This window comes from Somniosus microcephalus, chromosome 9, assembly GCF_052327205.1.
Source record: "Somniosus microcephalus isolate GS21.2 chromosome 9, FLI_Smic_1.0, whole genome shotgun sequence".
Lineage (NCBI taxonomy): Eukaryota > Metazoa > Chordata > Chondrichthyes > Squaliformes > Somniosidae > Somniosus > Somniosus microcephalus.
The window spans coordinates 32,713,416-32,733,085 of NC_140995.1; the positions used below are offsets into that span (position 1 = coordinate 32,713,416).

Genomic DNA, 19,670 nt, shown 5'->3' on the forward strand with positions numbered 1-19,670 from the left:
TCTCTCAACATTAACTCTGGAGAGTACGGAAGTTTTGAGGCAACGGCAGCAGCTCGGTCCCGTGGGTGCCGGATAGCACAAAGTTTCCTGTACTGAAATGTAGGCCTGAGACCCAGAGCTGGAAGCTCAAATGTAGGAGGTCAGTTTAGAAAGATTGGATAAGCGTATGCAAAGGCACATGCGAAGGACAGAATATCCGGCTCAGAATACAAGGTCCGATTGTTACAGCTCTGAGTTATGCTATTGTATAATTAGACATTGGGCAATATGGACATACTCCCAAATGTAAGATGCTCAGATCACTTATGGGAGTGACCAGCATTGCTTTATCCAAGCAAATATTTATAATACTCAGACTTTTAGAAGAGACTGACATCTTCGAGTGAAAACTTAAATGAATTTAAAATCTTTATTTGATTTAGTGTCTTTAGTTGATGTGTAACTAAGAAAAGCAATTTGCTCTTCTATTAGCAGGTAGACAGTGAAAAAGATCACTTTACTGGTGTCATTGATGCTGAAGAAAACGAAAGGCCTGAAGAAGCAAACCTTCAGGTAGTAACCTTACTTTGTTATTAAAAAAAATTAAATGTTTTCCATATTGCAGCAGACTGCATCATTCTACCAGATCTAGAGCACACGTGCATTTACCAAAGCATTCTATTAACAATCTGTAACAAAAACATATTTTGTTGGACTTTGATTATTAACAGTTTATGCAGTCACATCTTAAATAAAAATCCATATGTAAATGTAAAAGAGAGAAAGGAAAAAAGACTTGCATGTATATAGTGCCTTTCACAACTTCAGGACGTCCCAAAGCGCCAGTGAAGTATTTTTGAAGTGTAGTCACTGTTGTAATGTAGGAAACGGGCAGCCAATTTGCAAACAGCAAGGTCCCGCAAACAGCAATGAGACAATGACCAGATAATCTGTTTTAGTGATGTAGGTTGAAGGATAAATATTGAGCAGGACACTGGGGAGAACTTCACAGCTCTTTTTCAAAGTAGTGCCATGGGGTCTTTTACGTCCACCCGAGAGGGCAGACCGGGCCTCGGTTTAACATCTCAACTGGCACCTCTAACGGTGCAGCACTCATCCAGTACTGTATTGGAGTGTCAGTCTAGATTTTGTGCTCAAGTCTATGGAGTGGGACAACCTTTTGACTCCAAGGCAAGACTGTTACCACTCAGCCACAACTGACTCACCATGTACCATAGTAAATTACTGCAGACTAGATTTTCTGATTGGATTTAACACCAGCATTAACTTCTTTGAAACTAATGGGCTAATGCCGATGTTAAAGTAATGCCATTCAAAAAATCTAAAATTTGTGTGTATCTTTACATATCCATGTGTAGTGTTCGACAGTCACACTGTAAAAGTTCACATTTCAGTGTGTATAATTATATGCACCTTGATCATGACTAGCAAAAATACTAGTTTTCTACTATGGTGCTAGACTTTATTTTGAATCTCAGTCGTGATGGATATTTGTAATCGGGCTTACCCGAGGCTTTGCCAGCCTTCGCTGACTTGTTAATGGACGATGAGACAATGGGGAGCTAAAAAGAAAGGAGAAGGTGGGGTATTCCATACTTCTCCAGTGTGCCTCTTAGCAGATTGACCAATGAATAGGGTTAATGATGTCCATGGATTGTTCCGGTTTCCTAGCCGAAAATGTTGACTTGGATATGTGGGCCTAACTGAAGGGGTTTAGCATTCCATTTATTGTGATTTAAAGGTTTTGTTGTGGATATTTTCTTGTATTAGTTTGCCATTTAAATTGATACTCGTCAGCCTGTTATGGCATTGCACAAGGACGGCCAGCACCAAGTGCAGCCTTCAAGTGAAGTGGAGTTAGAGAGCAGGGGATAATTGGAGCCTGGCATTCACTGGCAAGTTGGGAAGCAGAGAAGTCGAGTTGGTTGGAACATGAGTTTCTCTACACTGCAGGCTGAGGATCTAAGACATGTAAAACTGAGGTGCAGCAGTGGTATTGCTGGTGGGAGGGTGTAAATACTGCAGACAAGTTCACGTTGTCAGTTTTTTGTAATAGATGTGGACATAGGAATTTATAATGAAAAGTTGACACAAAAGTGTGACAAAAATCTTATATCTATGTGCACATCCTGTTACTTTAAAAATATATGCTAGATGTTTTATTTCAATTCTGTGTATCGAAAGTGTTAAAGCTTGTGTTTTTATTGGAGCGGGTGGGTTCATGCTTACACGGGAGATTAGTTGAGGGGAGATCATATACAGTTGAAGGTGGTGCCACACCAGAAACCAGTTCTAATAGAAAAACTAGATTTCATGGCATTAATTTTTTTTGAAAGATTGTATTCAGCACTTGGCATTGGCCCAAAAACTGCGGTCTGTGGCATAGCTCCAGAGTACGCCGCGGACCTGCGAAAATAATACTATTACAAGGATGGCTAACCAGCATCTCATGAGCTGCATGTGCCTCTTCTGGTGCTGAAGTGCAGCTCTTTGAAACCTTTTTAGGAGCCTTGCCCACGCCCTCAATTCCAATGTGTAAAGTGCAGAATAACAAAAGACAAAATCTGACATAACAAAGAAGGGAGCCTTCCTTCTGTTTTGGCCTAAGCAATCTATTGAATTATATTTGCTGTGTTACAGTAAGAACTAGTGCCATCCTTGGCTACATCACAAAATACTAATGAAGGAAGGGATCCCAAACTCCGGTATCGCCTTTCGCAAAAGCAAAGCTTTTCATTTTTTGGCGATAGTATTGTTGGGAAAAACAATTTTATTCAACCCGTGTTCATTTAGTAGATTTTATTAAGAATTTAAAGTATTAAATTTAGTATTTTTAGAGGAGGCGTTAACCTATTTAAAATACACGGCATAACACTAACATCAAAATACCAGACAAAGGAATGTCAGGTGAATGTGTTGAGCGTTCATCTGCCATTATCTCCAGCAGTACTTTCTGGACCCGTGTATATCCAATCTTCAGGTTGAGAAGCTTCAGATGTCTAAAGAGCAGCTCCTGATTGAAAAGTGTTGTTAGGAGGGGGTAAAGAGAAACTGGAATCAAGAGGTTCTGGACTACAAGTGTAACTAAAACGTGCATTCAGCCTGTCTTTTGGGATCTTGGAGGCATCTTCAAAAATGAGATTTTCTAATTGAATGTACATTCTCATGGCCAATGGAAAGATCGATTGTAAGCGAGAGGGAGGTTTCAGTAAAGAAACGCAGCAGCCAATTAGTGCGCAGCAAGGTCCCACAAATGGCAATGAGTTGAATGACCAGTTAATCTATTTTTAGTGGTGGTGGTTAAGGGATAAATGTAGACCAGGACATCAGGAGAACTCCCTGATCTTCAAACAAAAATGTGCCATGTGATCCTTTACGTCCATCTGAGCAAGCAGAATGGTTTAATGTCTCAACTGAAAGTTGGCAATTCTACTGATGCAGCACTCCCTGAGCACTGCACTGAAGTGTCAGCCTGCATTGCACGGTCAATTTCTGGAGTGGGGCTTGAACTCGTGACCACCTGATTCAGGTGGAAAGGCTACCAAATGAGCGAAGCTGACGTCGTCAAATTAGAGACATTCAATTCATGAAGGCTTCTCTTCACTTCACCTGACGAAGGAGCAGCGCTCCGAAAGCTTGTGATTTCAAATAAAGCTGTTGGACCATAACCTGGTGTTGTGCGACTTCTCACATTTGTCCAGCCCAGTCCAACACCGGCACCTCCGCATCATATTTAAAAACAAACATGCACAGATCATGGTTTGTCTTTTTAACTGCGATGAACTATTTTATCTGCGTTTGTTTGTGGAGTGATTCATCAAATTTTAGCCTGAATGTGTACCATTTCCAGCAGGAACTGCTACACACACTCAACTTTTAGACAATCAGGCAGTTCAAAATCTGGCAAAGAAGGAAAAAGGGAGAAATAACAACAGAAAATGCTGGAAAAACTCAGCAGGTCAGGCAACATCCGTGGACAGAAATTTGAGTTGACGTTTCGGGTCGAACCTTTCTTCAAAACTGGAAAGAAAAGATAGATCGGAGGCAGGGCTGCGATCGGACAAAAGAATAAAAGAAACAAAAGAAGTAAAAAAGAGACAATAAAAGGTATCAAACACGAGAAGGGAAACTGAAAGTAATGAAGATGAACAAGGTTGAAGAGCCAAATGGAGATCCCGTCGAAGAGAAGAGCAGAACTTCTTCAAGGTAGGCATTCCTAGAAGAGGTGTGGCAGTGAACCAAACACTAGTACGATAGCAAAATACTGCGGATGTTGGAAATCCGAAATAACAACAGAAAATGCTGGAAAAACTCAGCAGGTCAGGCAACATCCATGGACAGAAATTTGAGTTGACGTTTCGGGTCGAACCTTTCTTCAAAACTGGAAAGAAAAGATAGATCGGAACAACGGAACATTAAAAAGAGAGCACCAGTGCTGCTACTATGACGAGTACAAGCCTTCACTGCTACTGTTATCTGCAGTAGAAAAGAAGCGAGAGGGTGTTACCTGGAGTCGAGGTGCTGCTTGATGCTCAGGTTGAATGAGAGAATATGATTCGAATTTCAGATAAATATTTCAACGCAAGGCATGTCAAAATTGTTGGGCTAGGCTTCAAAATTTCTTGCTCAATTTCTCCATAGTTGTAGTTACAGTAAGAATGTCAGTGAGTAATCCAGAGAGCAGCCAAATGGCATTTGGTGAGCTAATGTTTCTCTCCTGTGGCTAAATAACTTGGCTATAGTTGTTCACACACAACCGTGCTGAGGGTAGCAAACTGAAACTGTGCTGCCACTGTTGTCGACAGCACAGGTGTTCATTGCAGTACAGCATGCAAATTTGTAATGGAAAACTATTCGGATGGAGGGGAGGAATCACTGTTGCTTTACTACAAGATGGTTTGTGATGACAGGGACTTGATGGACGTAAAAGGCACGATTTTTATCCTAGGGGAACCAAGGGATATGGAGATTGGGCAGGAAAGTGGAGTTGAGGTCGATGATCAGCCATGATCTTATTGAACAGGTTTGAGGGGCCGTATGGCCTACTCCTGCTCTTATTTCTTATGTTCTTATAGGACAATCCCCCCATCCCAGGGACCAGTCTGGTGAACCTTCGTTGCATTCCCTCTATGGCAAGTATATCCTTTCTTACGTAGGGAGACCAAAACTGTACACAATACTCCAGGTGTGATCTCACCAGGGCCCTATATAATTGCAGTAAGACGTCTTTACTCTTATATTCTAATCCTCTTGTAATAAAGGCCGACATACCATTTGCTTTCCAAATTGCTTGCTGTACCTGCATGTTAACTTTGTGATTCGTGTACAAGGACACTCGGGTCCCTCTGAACACCAACATTTCCCAATCTCTCACCATTTAAAAAATACTCTGCTTTTCTGTTTTTCCTACCTAAGTGGATAACTTCACATTTCTCCACATTATATTCCATTTGCCATGCTCTTGCCCACTCACTTAGCTAGTCTATATCCCCTTGAAGTCTCCTTGCATCCTCCTCACAACTTATATTCCCACCCAGCTTTATATCATCAGCAAACTTGGATATATTACATTTGGTCCCCTCATCCAAATCATTGATGTAGATTGTGAATAGCTGAGGCCCAAGCACTGATCCTTGCAGTACACCACTAGTTTCAGCCTGCCAACCTGAAAATGACCCGTTTATTCCTACTCTCTGTTTTCTATCCGTTAAGCAATCCTTAATCCCTGCTTGTATATTACCCCCAAACCCATGAGCCCTAATTTTGTTTAATAACCTCTTGTGTGGCACCTTATTGACTATCTTCTGAAAATCCAAATACACCACATCCACTGGTTCCCCCTTACCTATTCTGCCAGTTACAAACTCACCAACAGATTTGTCAAACATGATTTCCCTTTCATAAATCCGTGTTGACTCTGCCCAATCCTATTATTATTTTCTAAGTGCCCTGTTACCATGTCCTTCATAATAGATTTTAGCATTTTCCCTACGACCAATATCAGGCTAACTGGTCTGTGATTCCCCGTTTTCTCTCTCCCTCCTTTCTTATATAGTGGGGTTACGTTTGCTACCTTCCAATCTGCGGGAACTGTTCCAGAATATATGGAATTTTGGAAAAAGACAACCAATGTATCCACTATCTCTGTAGACACGTCTTTCAAAGCCCTAGGATGTAGGCCATCAGGTCCAGGGGATTTATCGGCTTTCAGTCCCATTCATTTCTCCAGTACTATTTTTTTTTTTTTTTTTACCAATACTAATTTCTTTCAGTTCCTCATTCTCGCTAGAGCCTTGGTTCTCCACTATTTCCGGGAAGTTTTTTGCGTCTTCTTCCGTAAAGACAAACACAAAGTATTTGTTCAATTTCTCTGTCATTTCCTTATTCTCCATTATAATTTCTCCTGTCTCAGCCTGTAAGGAAACCACATTTACTTTTGCTAATCTTTTCCTTTTTACATACCTATAGAAGCTTTTACAGTCTGTTTTTATGTTTCGCTAGTTTACTCTCATTCTATTTTCCCTTTCTTCATCAATTTCTTGGTCCTCCTTTGCTGAATTCTAAAATTCCACCAATCCTCAGGCTTACTGCTCTTTTTGGCAACATTATGAGCCTCTTCCTTTGATCTAATATTATCTTTAAATTCTCTTGTTAGCCACGGTTGGACCACTTTTCCTGTGGGGTTTTTATGCCTTAAAGGACTGTATATTTGTTGTAAATTATGTATTAATTCTTTAAAAGCTAGTCATTGCTTGTCTACCGTTATACCTTTTAATGTAGTGTCCCAATCTACCGTAGCCAACTCTCCCCTCATACCTACGTACTTTGCTTTGTTTAGATTTAAGACCCTAGTTTCCGATTTAACTAAATCACTTTCAAACTCAATATAAAATTCTATCATATTATGGTCACTTTTCCCTAAAGGCCCCTTTACTACAAGGTTATTAATTAACCCTTTTTCATTGCACAATACTAGATCTAAAATAGCCTGTTCCCGAGTTGGTTCCTCAGCATACTGATGTAGAAAACTATCTTGCATACATTCCATGAATTTGTCCTCTGCACTATTACTGAAAATTTTGTTTGCCCAGTCTATATGTAGATTAAAGTCCCCCATGATCACTGTATTACCCTTGTTACATGCGCCTCTAATTTCCTGATTTATACTCTGCCCTACATTACAACTACAGGAAACTTTGTGATATCCGGCACCGACGGGACCGAGCTGTTGCTGTCCCATCAAAACTGCCGGACAAACCAGCGCTAATGTTGAAACATACGGAGATTTTCAGCTCCGTGTGAATCAACAAACCCTGTTGCTTAGCAACAGCTTCAAAACAGTCGGCTGCAGCTTAAAAGCGTCTCTAGCTGAAGCTGTTGCTTAGCTATAGACCTTGCAGAGCCTGACTGGGGGGGGGGGAAAAGCAACGAGAGTAAAAAAACTTATAGGAAACGGCTCCTGAATTTTGCTGGTAGATAGAGCTTTCTGGACTTTTAACCTCCGGATAAGCCAAAGTTTCCTGTACTGTTTGGAGGCCTATAAACAACTCCCACCAATGTTTTCTACCCCTTGCTGTTTCTTTGCTCCACCTAAACTGTTTCTACTTCTTAATTTTCGGAGCCAAGATCCTTTCTCTCTACTGTCTTTATCCCATCCTTTATTATCAGGGCTACCCCTCCTCCTTTTCCATTTTGCCTATCTCTTCTAAAAGTTAAGTATCCTGGCATATTTAGTTCCCAACCTTGGCCACTTTGCAACCACGTCTCCGTTATGGCTATTAGATCAAACCTGTTAATTTCTGTCTCTGCTATTAATTCATCTATTTTGTTGCGAATGCTTCCCGCAAGATATAGTGCCTTATTTCTATTTTTCCCTGATGTCGCCTTAGTCACTGATGCCTTATTACCTTTGTTACTCTCTCTGTCCCTTCCTGACCCACTCTGCTTATTTTTACCCAAAACTCTACTCTGCTGTAGAGCCTTGACATTTCTCTCGCTGCTTTTAAATTTACTCTTTCCTGAATCCTCCCACCCCCCTTCATTAGTTTAAAGCCCTGTCTACTGCCCTAGTTATTCGGTTCGCCAGGACACTGGTCCCAGTCTGATTTAAGTGGAGCCCGTCCCAATGGAACAGCTCCCTCTTTCCCCAATATTCGTGCCGGTGCCCCATGAACTGAAACCTCTTCCTCCCACACCACTCTTAGAGACACACATTTAAACCTCTAATCTGTTTATCCCTATGCCAATTTGCGCGTGGCTCAAGTAACAATCCAGAGATTATTACCTTTTGAGGTTCTGCTTTTTAATTTGGATCCCAGCTGCTCAAACTCCCTCAGCAGAACCTCCTTCCTAGTTCTACCTATGCCGTTGGTTCCTACGTGGACCAGGACAACTGGATCCTCCCCCTCACACTCCCAAGTTCTTCTCCAGCCGCGAGGAGATGTCTTTAACCCTGGCAGGCAACACAACCTTCGGAATTCTCTGTCGCGGCTGCAGAGAACAGTCTTTATCCCCCTGACTATACTGTCCCCGACCATAACTACATTCCCTTTCACTCCCCCCACTTGAATGGCCTCCTGCACCATGGTGCCATGGTCAGCTTGCTCATTCACCCTGCAGGCTTTTCCCTCATCCACACAGGCAGCAAGAACCTCATACCTGTTGGACAAGAGCAAAGGCTGAGGCTCCTCCAGCACTGCACCTGGGGTCCCCTTACCTGCCTGAGTTGCAGTCGCACCCTCCTGTCCCTGACCACTAACCAGACCTGTACCACTGCCTACCAAAGGGGTGTGACTGCCTCCTGGATCAAAGTGTCCAGGTAACTCTCCCCATCCCTGATGCCCTGCAATGTCTGCACATCAGACTCCAACTCTCAAACTCTGAGCTGAAGTTCCTCAAGATGCAGGCACTTACTGCAAACATGGTTGTCCGGGATCACAATGCTCTCCACAAACTCCCTCGTGCTGCCATCCCTATATGACCTTGTTTTATTTAATTAAATTTGTATTTAGGTAACTTAGTTTACAGTGTAGTTTCTTGACTACTTACTTGATCGAGCTTAAGTTAAGGGTACTAAAATTAAATATCTACCTGTAACACACAGCACTGCAAAGTAGTGTAGACAAAAAGCAACAGCTCCGTCCCCCTCTTCTCCGAATTCCCACTCTTTCCAAATTCCCAAATAAAGCACTCTGTTCAAGTCCACTCCGTTTAATCCCACTCTGTTCAGACCGCCACAGGAGGCCACATACTCCTTGAAAAATAAGTGTTTTAAAAGGGGTAGAGGAGCAGAGGGGTCTGGAGGTACAGACACACAAATCATTAAAAGTAACTATGCAGGTTAATAAGACCATTAAAAAAAAAAGTAAACCAAGTGCTGGGGTTCATTTCTAGAGGGGTAGAACTGAAAAGGGGTGCATGAAGTTCGCAAGCGCCCCTGGGATCACGTGGGCTGGCCCAACCAACGATAGAAGGGGAATCCCCAATCATACTTATGGGGATTCCGTATGTACAGAACTACCATAAGTATGAATGGGGATCACAAAAAATACACAAACGCATGCAATAAATTTTTTAAAAATTACTTATTTCAAATGAATTAAAATGTCATTCAATTAAATATTTTAAATAATTTAATTTTGGGGGGAAATATGTATATGTCTTAGCGGGACTAAAAATAAATTTACTTTATTGGACAGGCTTTTTAATTTTAATGTATGAATGAGTGCTAACATTTTATTTTTCTATTTTTTAAAACTCTTGCGCTGGTTAAATCAAGCCTTATGCCTGTTTTTCCAGGTGTAAGACTTTCAAGGGCATTCGCCGGGCAGAAGTTGGGCAAATAGCGCAACTCTCCGCCTGCGCAGGCCCTTTTCCCGGGGATGCGGATGATCTGTCAAGAGTCTTGACAGATTGCAAGTTCTGGTTTTTCGCGCATGCGCTTTGCATGCCTAAACCCGGAACTTGCGTGGACCATAAGGGCGTGTGTGCACATCGTATGCAGCCGTAGGGGTCGCAAAATACGGCCCTATGTATTACTATGTAATATTTAAAATGGAGTCTTATAACACGATTTTGATCCAGAGGTCCTGCCCAGTGCCAGAGCCATCAGTAAAACTGGCAGGATTAAAACCTTCTGAGCTCTGAAGTTGTATTAAAAGGTGCATTGGATCAGCGGATCTATTTGTTGTCTAGTTTGCCTCGCGTGTCCAGCTTCCATATTACTACTTCTCCAGTTTTTTTTTGGCCTCATCACTTCCATTCACCTTCTGACTACCAATTGCCCTACCTACCACACTATCATTCAAAACACTAGCCCTACCTCTCCCCCTTTTGAACAACCCACTCAGCCTTTATATCACCCCCTTTCTCTGCTGTCAGAATTTTGTTTAAATCCTTATTTTGAGTATTAGAAATTTCAGTTACTGACAGAAAAATATTTTCAGAAAATATTTCGATCAATCTGTGGTCAGATTGTCCAACCTCGGTAACATACTCTCATAAAATGGCACCTATCAAGTCTTGCACATCGTAATACCTTTAACATTGAAAATTGCTGTCGCAGCATCACCTACACGAGTAAAAGGTACTTATGAAGTTTCAACGAAATGCTTGTCCCACGTATTTAATTTATGGTTCGTAGCTAATAATTGTTGAAGAACAAAGCAAATATTGAAGTATTACCGAAAATAATCAAGGCATGCGTGGGAGTGAGATATTGGAAAGGACTTTGATTTTTAACATGCCTTTTTCAACCTTAAAAACCTCAAAGCGCTTTACAGTCAATGAAGTACTTTTGAAGTGTAGTCAATATTGTAATGTAAGGAAACGCTGATGACAATTTGCACCCCAGCAAATTTCCATAAACAGCACATGACTAGATTATCTGTTTTAGTGATGTTGGTTGAGGGATAAATGTTGGCCAGGACACCAGGGGAACTCCCCTGTTCTGCTTCGAATAGTGCCATGGGATATTTTACATCCACCTGAGAGGGAAGACGGGGCCTCGGTTTAACATCTCATCTGAAAGACAGCACCTCCGGCAGTGCAGCACTTCCTCAGTACTGCACTGTATTGGGGCTGTAACTTCATATCCATGGGCTTACATATTTCAGTCTTTGAGATGGCACCCACTGTCATTTCACCTTGCATTATTGACACAAGGAGGGCAAATGATTTATTTAACACAGAAGCATTATGAAAACTCTTAATTTAGCTTTTTTAAGGTAGTAGAGCCAATGGGCTGCTTATTGCCTCTTAATTTTTGTTTTGTTTTCCTTCAGCTTGTCTGGGTTGTGGCATTACCACTTGCACACGCAAATATAAAACTGGCTGCTGCTGCCTAAATTATTTCATTTTGTTGCTTTTGAGATAATCTGCCTCCTGTGACCTCACTGCGTGTGTCCTCATCTGTGGTCAGTCTGCCCATTTTCTAAACTTAAGATTCACTATGTGCACTTAGTATGTACAGCAGTTACTGTGTCTGACATTCACTGAATCCCCACTTACGATAAAATCTTTTAACTCCCTTTTTCCATATGTAACAAAAAACTGAAATTAGATATATACTTGAAAAGGAAAATTTGCATTGCCGTGGCGAGGGAACAGGGAGTGGAGTTAATTGGATAGCTCTTTCACAGGCACGATGGGCCGAATGGCCTCCTCATGTGCTATATGATTCTATGAACTCTTGTCACAGGGTAAATTTTACTGAGAGAAAGGCAAACAATAAATGTTAAATCTTTTTTTTAAATCTGGGAGCGCAGTTTTAGCTACATCATGGGTGAATTATAAATATTTATATGGCGATGTTACTCTTATTTTCAAGGAGGAACTTAATGTGTTTCGAGCTCAATGGATGTCTGAGCTGAATCCAAATGGAAGCTCTAATGGGTCAGATATGGAACCTGGTAGAGCCTCTGGCAAAGGGCTTTCTTTCAAATCTTCAGGTATCAAAGGGAAACAGGAACTTGCTCGTGAAGAAAAGGTAATGTTTGTAATGCTTCATGGAATATATTATGTCTAATTGCTTTGAGGATGGAAAGCTTAACCATTGTCTTAAGAACATATGATAAATCAAGGATGAGAAAAGATAATTTAGCTCATTATTCTTGTGTATTGTGACATTTAATTACATTGTGAATAACCTATGTGACATAAAAAAACTACTAGGCACTTGGTCTAAGCATTAAACAAAGCTTTAATCAACTGTTTTACAACATGGAGGTCTAGTTGTGTCCTTCACTAGTTCCTGTTAAGAATGTCCTGCGCAAGCTGGGCCCGTGCCCGAGTATTTATATTCTCCCTGGACAGCACCACCCGCAGGCCGCTCAGTTGATTCATGTCACTATGTGGCTTTATCTCTGGGAGAAATAGACAGGGCTGAGCGGCAACAACTTGATCGAAGACCTTAGAGAGGAAAGGAAGTTTAGAAATGGATTAGTTGAAGCAGATGGGCAAACAAGGGTGGGCTTTTTAAGGAGGCTGTGATGAAGGTAATTTTGAAAGGGAGAGGGCCAGTGCCTGAATAAAGGGAGCTACTCATAATGTCAGCAGAGCCAATAACAGTGTCTGCATGCATGGTGGCCAGGTAGGTAATCGAGTGGTTAGGAGCTGGGTGCGGTTGGGAGTTCAGTGTGGATAGGGTCAAGTGACCAGGAGGAGAATCTCAAAGAAGTGACGAGCTTGGAGAGATCAGGCAGGAGATGGGAGAAAAACTATAGGATCCAGAATCGGGAGCTGGGGAGCGGTCAGGAGCAGGTGGAGATGAAGGCAGGGGCAGCTGCAGAGATGGTTTCAATCTTAGGGATGAAAATACCACAAGCTGTTTGCACCTAATATTGCAGGGGATCAAGGCAAGAGGCAGATGGCATTTAAAATGGGTCACTTCACAAATATCACAAAATGTATTTTTCATTCTGTTCTCATGCTTGAAGCAAGCACCAGCATTAATGATGAACTGCTTCAACAGTAGCTATTTCCATAATACCTGTTGCTTGAGAAACAGATGAGCTGGATGTGAATTGCGAAGGAAATTTGGGCTGTCATTTAGCTTCACATTGCAGACCAACTTTGCAGCCGAGTTTGAATTCACAGCTGCTACTTCTTGCCATGTAACATATTACTGCTTGCTTGCACATGTAACGGCTGACTCGCGTATATATTTATTTTGCAGGCCAAAGAATTGTTCCTGAAAGCTGTTGAGCAAGAACAGAATGGAGCAGTTTATGAAGGTAAATTAATGTATATGTGTGTGAGCTGTGTTTTAAATTATAAAGGAATTCCCATGTTTTATGTGTTTTCATTTGTGAAGGACCAAAAAGTTCAGATTGCACATATTTTAAAGATTTGCACCCATTTAAAAAAATATTTTGATCTTTATTGGAATCTGAGAGAAAAACAACTCCTTCGCATGTTCCTACAAACAAGACTTAATGCTTCAGCTTTGAGACCGAGGTTTAAATTCAGCCAAAACTGATGGGATATAAGTCTCTTCTGTCTGTCAACTGTTACGTTACTTTCCTATGTGAAATGAGTTTGGGCAGTCTCAATTCAATTTATAATGGACAAGGGCTCACAATACAACCTGCCCAAACTTAGCACCAAAGAGGCAATCTTACTGTCTCAGTGTGGAAAATGGAATTAGGAACAGGAGTCGCCCAGTCAGCCCCTCGAGCCAGCTCTGCCATTCAATTTAGATCACGGCGGATCTACATCTTAACTCCAGCTACCTGCCTTGGATCCGTTACCCTCAATACCCTTGCCTAACAAAAATCTATCAATCTCCGTTTTTCAATTGACCTAGTCTCAACAGCTTTTTGGGGACGAGAGTTCCAGATTTCCATTACCCTTTGTGTGAAGAAGTGCTTCCTGACATCTCCCATGAATGGCCTAGCTCTAATTGTAAGGTTATGCCCCCTTTTTCTGGACTCCCCCCACCAGAGGAAACAGTGTCTCTCTGCCCTATCAACCTTAATCGTCTTCAACACCCCAATTGTCTATGCAACTTGTCCTCATAATTGAACCCTTTTATCATTCTGGTGAATCTGCACTACACCTCCTCCAAGGCCAGTATATCCTTCCTGAGGTATGGTGCCCAAAACTGACTTCAGTACTCTAAATGGAGTCTAAGCAGAGCTTTATTACTGTAACATAACTTCCACCCTTTGTAATCAGCCCCCTTGAGAGAAAGGCCAACATTCCATTAGCCTTTTTAATTAGTTTTTGTACCTGTCCACTAGCTTTTAGTGATTTCTGTACTTGGACTCCTAAATCTCTCCGCACACCCACAGTTCCTAGCTTGTCGCCATTTAGAAAATACTCTCATCTTTTAGGTCCAAAGTGGATGACTTCACATTTCCCCACATTGAACTCTATCTGCCACAGTTTTGCCCATTTACTTAATCTGTCAATGTCCCTTTGCAAATTTCTGTTCCCACCTACACTATTTACTGTGTCACCTAACTTGTTGTCATCAGCAAACATGGATATATGGCTCTCTCTTCCTTCATCTAAGTCATTGATAAATATAGTGAAAATCTGATGCTCTGGTGCAGATCCCTGGGGGACACCACTAGTCACATCCAGCCAATTAGAGTACATACCCATTATCCCCTCACTATCTCCTACCTCCTAGCCAATTTTCTACCCATGTCAATAGGTTGCCGCCAATTCCATGCGCTCTCGTTTTTGATGTGGAACGTTATCGAATGCCTTCTGGAAGCCCATATAAATAACATCCAGAGACACACTCTTATCTGCTACGTTAGTTATCTCCTCAAAAAATTCAGTTCGGTTTGTTAGACATGTCATACCCTTTAAAAAAAAAAATCCATGATGGTGCTCTCTGATCAGTTCATGTTTGTCCAAGTGTTCAGTCACTGTCCCCTCACAACAGATGTTGGACTAATGGGCATATAATTTCCTAGTTTTTCTCTCTTGCCCTTAAATAATGGAGTAACATTGGCAATTTTCCACTACTTTATCCTTATCCTCGACTGTGAAGACCGATAGAAAGTAAGTATTCAGCAAGTCCGTCATTTCTTGATTTTCAATAACAGTTGTTGACACTGGTGCAATTGCAGGTGCTTTTCTGAGGTTGATGGTATGGCGCATTGTTGAAGTAGAGCCGATGGAGTTTTACTTTACTGGTACCTGACATGAGAGAGAGAAAGAAAAAGAAAGACTTGCATTTATATAGCGCCTTTCACGACCACCGGACGTCCCAAAGCGCTTTACATCCAATTAAGTACTTTTTGAAGTGTAGTCACTGTTGTAATGTAGGAATGTAATGAGAGATCTGGATGCTAGGACTAGGTACCTGATCTGTTCCACATTGGTAACATCCCTTGGCTTGGTGAGCACAACAACTCATCCTTTTTTCTAAGCAATGAACAGAAGTCGGCCATTCAGCCACTCGAGCCTGTTCCTCCATTCGATTAGCTGATGGCTGATCTGAATGTCCGCTCTATTTACCCGCCTTTGCTCCATTTCCCCCTGATACCCTCGCCTAACAACAATCTATCGATCTCGGTCTTGAGCTTATGTTTGACCTCCAGGTAATGTATCACTTTTCAGCTGTTTGACGTTAAACATGTGCAATTAGAATGTGTGCTTTGATAAATATATTTTAGAAGAATAATGATCGTTCATATATTTAGTAGATGGCAAATTAATCAGTATCCATTATCTAACTAAAATAATGCTACTGTACTTTGCAGTGCTTTTTTGTAAGAGCTATCGTTTTTATTTGAAATGTATATGAACCACAGCCACAAATTTTTCCTCTTGTGCATATTTAAAAAAAGTCTAACTCGCACCTTTTTTGTTATTTTCGTCTCCCAATCATTTTAACATCTTATGCTTAAACTTGTATTTGGTAATTACAGGAAACTTTGTGTTATCTGGAGGCTAAATGTCCGGCAAGCTCGAGCCACCGGCAAAAATCAGGAGCCGTTTTGTTAGGTTTTTTTTCTTCTCGTGGCTTTTTTTTTTTCCAACAGTCAGGCTCTGCAAAGTCTCTGTAGCTTAGCAACAGCTTCAGAGAGACGCTTCCAAGGTACGGGCCGACTGTTTCGAAGCTGTTGCTAAGCAACAGTGTTTGTTGTCAGATACGGAGATGAAAAGCTCCGTATGCTTCAACATTAACGCTGGTGTGTCCGGCAGTTTTGAGGGAACGGCAACAGCTCGTTCCCGCCGGTGCCGGATAGCACAAAGTTTCCTGTAAATACTCTACTAGTGGGAAGCGATGAGGGACCCTGGCTGTCTCTTCCACCAGGGTGAGTTGGTTCAATGTAACCTGCAGTGCTGTCATTCCCATTCCACACCCAGACTTGCTCTCTTGTTTATTTTTTAAAAAATAGGGGTTTTAGCATGCTGGCTTATTTTTCTAAATGATCCCCAATCACTGTCCTCCCCTGGGGCCAGTTAGAGCCACATCAGTGCAGTTGCGGAATAGGCACAGAGGTTGTTGGTTTGTTATTGCAATGTTTTCCCTCAAGGTAGCTCAGTGCTTTTGTCCTGTCCTGTCCCTGATATGTATTTCTGTTCTGTTTACATGACTGTCATTCGCAACTCTGCAAACAGATGCGCTCCATTCTGGGTTTCACTTTCAGCCATGAAAATGCTCCTGCCGCTTCTATCAATGTAATTTTTCATAAATTTTTATTTTGAAGAAAACCAGCAAACCCCATACCCTTCCCTATTGTCCATTCTTCATATATTATTTTGGACAATGAGGTTGGTGAGTTTTTCAACTGCAGAAATCATTGCAGTCCAGTCAAATGCAAATCTCATTGCTGTGTGCCTATGTACAGTTCCAGCAGGAAGCCCTCGGGAGAGATCAGAAGCAGGAGGCCTAGCTTGACCATTTGTGGTCCTAGATAGTGATCAGAAGTAAGAACCATAACTGGTCATTTTCCCCTCCCTCTCCCAGCCTCGGGTGATGAGAAATGTGCTGCCCTGCTGATGTCAGAGCTTCCAATTAACTCAGGAAGACATTTAACCTGGGACTTTTCTCATCTCTGTAACGGAGTACTGCACCATATGATGTATTGATCCACTGAACCATTGGAGCCCCTCTTCCCAGGTGTGCTCCTATTCAGATTTCTTAAAAGTATAACTTGAGTGAAACATAACTAAATATGTGTCAAGTTAATCGTTGTCTTTTTGGTTTTGTTTTTCTTGTTCCTATTTTCTCCCTTCCTCTCCTGAAGGCAGTGACTCATGCTGGGGTATGCTGCCATGGGTACCAACAGCGGTTCGATACCTCATCCAAGTGACCATATTCATGTGTTAGCCTAGACAGTGAGTATAGGGAGATTATTTGGCCATCGTGGGGGGAATACAGTCAAGCCAGCTTCTCTCCTCACCTGGCAACCACACAAGTGGATTTTACAGCTATCTTGTTTATAAAGTTTCAGCTTGGTGGTCTTCTCCTTCCTGCATGTTACACACTATTCTGCTCTGCTTCCCTTCGTTCACTATTAAGTATTTAAATGGGGGAGAGACGCAGACATAATTACTGGTTATTGTAATAAATACCTACTGGGTGCTGACAATACAATTGTCTTCAGGCTTTTTCAGGCATAAAACAAAACCAAAAGTAAGGCAGTATTGGTTTTATTTACCCAGAGTGCACTTGTCGCTGTGAATTCTTTCCCGTTTTGTCTAATTACACCTCTGAAGCGCCTTGGAATGTTTTTCTATATTAAAGGTGCTACTTAAAAACAAGATGTTGCTGTTGATTGGCACAAGCAAGCAATCTGCCCATCGGATTGTAAGTAGGATATCTGATGGCAATTCATTCCCCAGTCTTTGAGCTAACTAAACAAATGCTTAAAATGACAGTTAAACTTGTGAAATTACCATTAAATAGTAAAACAAAAGCAAAATACTGCGAATGCTGAAAATCTGAAATAAAAGATTTTATATTAAATAGTAAAATATGTTTTCAGTTGCTTTGCAATTTAGTTTTACACAAGTTGCTTTTTTTTTGCTTGAAATAAAAAAAGAAAAATTTGCATTTATATAGCGCCTTTCCCGACCTCAGGACATCCCAAACGCTTTACAGACGAAAAAGTGACATTCGTCAATCATTTGATAAAATGAATTAATGATGGTTGCATTACTTTGCAATCTTGATTAAAATTTGTCTTCTGAAACAAATTAAGAATTTACACAGGTTATAATTCTGATCTTAAGGAATGAGATGAGAATAATGAACTCATGAAATTGTCTTGCCCTGTAATATTTATCTTAAAAATAATCCCTGAATGTAATTTGAAAATTTATTTTTAGTCTTTTTAAGCTAAGAAGTGCCTGATCTTTCTCAATAAAACAGGATGCCTCTTCACCTGGTTTCACTTGGGACTATTTGCCACTGTTCGTTGAGAGGAATGTGGGATGTATTTGTTTTTAAAGATTACTTGAGTAGAAGGACATTAAGCATTCCTTGAATATTTTTTCAGGCTGAGATACATATAATAACTAAACTGAGCAAACAAATCAATGTGAATTTTTTGAATTGTAGTCAATGATTCCAAGGTTTTTAGTTAAAATACTGTACCTCCATTTCAGTGTTCTCTATTGATTTTGTGAGAAAATTCAGACGGTGATAGAGTTGCATTTATATACTTGATTATTATGTCTCTCATAAATGTCTCATCAAAGTGCTTCCCCTACAATGACCTACTTTTGAAATGCAGGGACTGCTGTTAAACAGGCAAATGTGACAGCTATTTTGTGCATATCATTGGAGTCTCAACCTAGATTATATGCATCAAGTTTAGGAGTGGAACTTAAATCCACTTCTAACTCGGACAAAAATGTTACCAATTCAGCCAAAGTGACACTTGCACCATCTCTCGTGTTACATGACATTTGTTGGTCATTTATCTTCAGAATAGTGATCAGGATAAGCATTTGAAAGTTCATAAGATAATTATGGAGCAGAAAGGCAATTTGGCCCATCTGAATTGTGGGTTCCATTGGTTTTATTAATATTCCAGGGTTTTTCCCTCCACTACTCTATTTGGAAATCTATTCCACACATTGATCAATCTGAAGCAGACTTTCCTGATATTGTTCCTAAAATTACATTTTACTAGTTTGATTCTGTGCCACATTATTTTACTACTGCAGTTTAATTTAAAGTAATATTCTGGTTCAACTTTTTTCCAGCCGTCTTGTATACCTCTAGAAGTATGCATCTCGGATGCCTGCTTTCGAGATCACTTATATAAATTACAAACAGTAGTGGCTGCTGCACCAAGCCCTGAGGCTCACTACTCCACCCTCCCCCCACCAAACCACCACCACATAACTCCTGTAACAAGTACTTTCCTATGCCTCAGCTAATTTCTTAATCATCTCCAAGATTTCCCTGAACCCCCACAGCTTTGAGTTTAATGAATAGTCTTTTATGTGGAACTTTGTCAAATCACAGAAACCCCACAGTGCAGATAGAGGCCATTTCGGCCCATCGAGCCTGCACCGACACATATCCCACCCGATCCCCATCACATATCCCACCCTATCCTTGTAACCCCACGTATTTAATCCCCTAACACTAAGGGTCAATTTATCATAGCCAATCAACCTAACCCGCACATCTTTGGACTGTGGGAGGAAACCGGAGCACCCGGAGAAAACCCACGCAAACACGGGGAGAA

At 41.1% G+C, this 19,670-nt stretch overlaps 1 protein-coding gene across 5 annotated transcripts in view; it reads left to right on the forward strand.

Annotated features, from left to right (window-relative positions):
* Nucleotides 1–19,670, forward strand: part of fbxo9 (F-box protein 9) — a 94,122-nt gene that overhangs the window by 16,283 nt on the left and 58,169 nt on the right. For 3 of the 5 annotated variants that reach the window (XM_085996466.1, XM_085996470.1, XM_085996471.1), the window contains exons 2-4: nt 472–552; nt 11,828–11,986; nt 13,175–13,232. In XM_085996466.1, coding sequence (XP_085852592.1) covers nt 472–552; nt 11,828–11,986; nt 13,175–13,232 — 298 coding nt within the window. The remainder of the gene's footprint in view (nt 1–471; nt 553–11,827; nt 11,987–13,174; nt 13,233–19,670) is intronic. The other 2 variants (XM_085996467.1, XM_085996469.1) reach the window with 2 other exon arrangements.